This window comes from Penaeus monodon, chromosome 31 (genome assembly GCF_015228065.2).
Source record: "Penaeus monodon isolate SGIC_2016 chromosome 31, NSTDA_Pmon_1, whole genome shotgun sequence".
NCBI lineage: Eukaryota > Metazoa > Arthropoda > Malacostraca > Decapoda > Penaeidae > Penaeus > Penaeus monodon.
The window spans coordinates 18217224-18218896 of NC_051416.1; the positions used below are offsets into that span (position 1 = coordinate 18217224).

Sequence of the window (1673 nt, forward strand, 5' to 3'; positions counted from 1 at the left end):
AAAGGTTCAGTGCTTGTGAAGCCATTTGTGGAAATTAAATCAATTAAAAAATCACACTGGACAGTGCATATAACCAGCACCAAGGAATTATTGATTTTGCATCTCAAAGTAGTATTAGAAACCTTTCCCTTTGGTAACCTACACTCTCATACCTGATTGAAGCTATGGAGTTCTTTCATAATTGTAGTCTGTAACAGTCTTTGCTGCACGCAATAAACTTTCACCATTATATAAGAATGATCATAATTAACATAATTATTAAATAGTGCCTTGTCTAAACCTTTGGGGAATATCTTAGTTGCAATAATCAATATTTAAAATAATATATCAAACAAAAGGAAAGAGACTTTCAGCTGGACCTCACCTTCGTCCGTATCATGGTGGTCTAGAGAATCTGAATGATCAGGCACTGAGGAGGCCACCGACACAAAGGAGCTTGGTCGTGAGGTGTGTGGAGAGGTGGCAGTGGGAGGGGTCGCAGCTATCGTGGAAGTGCTGGTGGTGATGTCTGAGTGTTGGGTGGGTGTTGACGTCTGGTTTGTTAGAGAGTTTTGCCTCATGTGCAGAAGATGCAGCCGTTCTCTGGATGCTACAAGCTCTTTGCGCATGCGATCACGCTCATCATCACGTTCTGACACTAAATTCTGTGGAGACGGAACAAAAACATTTTATTAATCAACAAAATATGTTATTTTGATGCAATTTTCTACTACTTTAAATTAGTAATCACTCCATTATGAGTTTCCAATCAAAGAAATTTTGAATTTCTGAAATCAAAATCAAACCTTAAACTATTGGCAAATTCATGGCACTGTTTTTAGATAAAAATAAACTGCTGTTTGGGGAAAAAAAAAGTAGGATAGCATACCAATAAAGACGACAGTTGTTGTGACAAGGAAGTAGATATGGCCATAAGCTTTGTCATAGGAGCTTGATACAGGGGTAAACTTGAGAGCTTATTGGCACTATCATTATTGGCTCTTGCAGCTACTATATCCGATTCCCGGATGTTAAGTGCTTCATTGAGCGTTTCTTGCAAACACTTGGCCTGATACATGGCAGCTAACACTAATTCTCTTGGTTCCTTGTTCCCAACAGCTGGTTCACCAGCCATGTCGGCCACATTCTCAAAGTGGGCACCCTCCATCTCGGAATGTTTATTGGATGGTCTGCATGAATGTGTCTGTTTTTTTTCCTCCAAAGCCTGGCGGATCTTCAGGTCTTTCCGTCGTAGATGTTCTGTGGAGCAAGAGCAACATTTTAACTACCATAAAATCCTCTTGTTTTGTTACACTCTTGGAGTCAAAGGAAAACTATATTCAGTGAAGAAAATGAGAAGAGAATAAAATTCTGAGTAAGGAAAAGGCACTGATGTAAGACCAAAAAAATATATCAAAGAAAGCTGTATGATAGAAGCACTTGAAGAGCAGATTTCTGTCTCAATCACAACAAATAGTTCTACTTACCTTCATCAGTCTCAAAACATCTACTTTTAAAAGAACATCAAAATTTTGGTAAAAGTTGGAATATTATTAGGATGCCTGCTGTAAGCCCTGAATATTTTGCCCTTTCATCATAAATGTGCATTTGCATTGTAAAGGGAAAAGCACTATGTTGTCACAAGAGTTTCATTGCATGTGTCCTTAATTTTGAGTTAACAACTTTGAAGAGCT

At 38.3% G+C, this 1673-nt stretch overlaps 1 protein-coding gene across 1 annotated transcript in view; it reads right to left on the reverse strand.

Moving 5' to 3' along the window:
* LOC119593056 overlaps positions 1-1673 on the reverse strand; it is a gene marked incomplete in the record, with an annotated part of 61427 nt that overhangs the window by 17994 nt on the left and 41760 nt on the right. Inside the window, 2 exon segments of the mRNA XM_037941958.1 lie at positions 365-644; positions 869-1239. Coding sequence (XP_037797886.1) covers positions 365-644; positions 869-1239 — 651 coding nt within the window.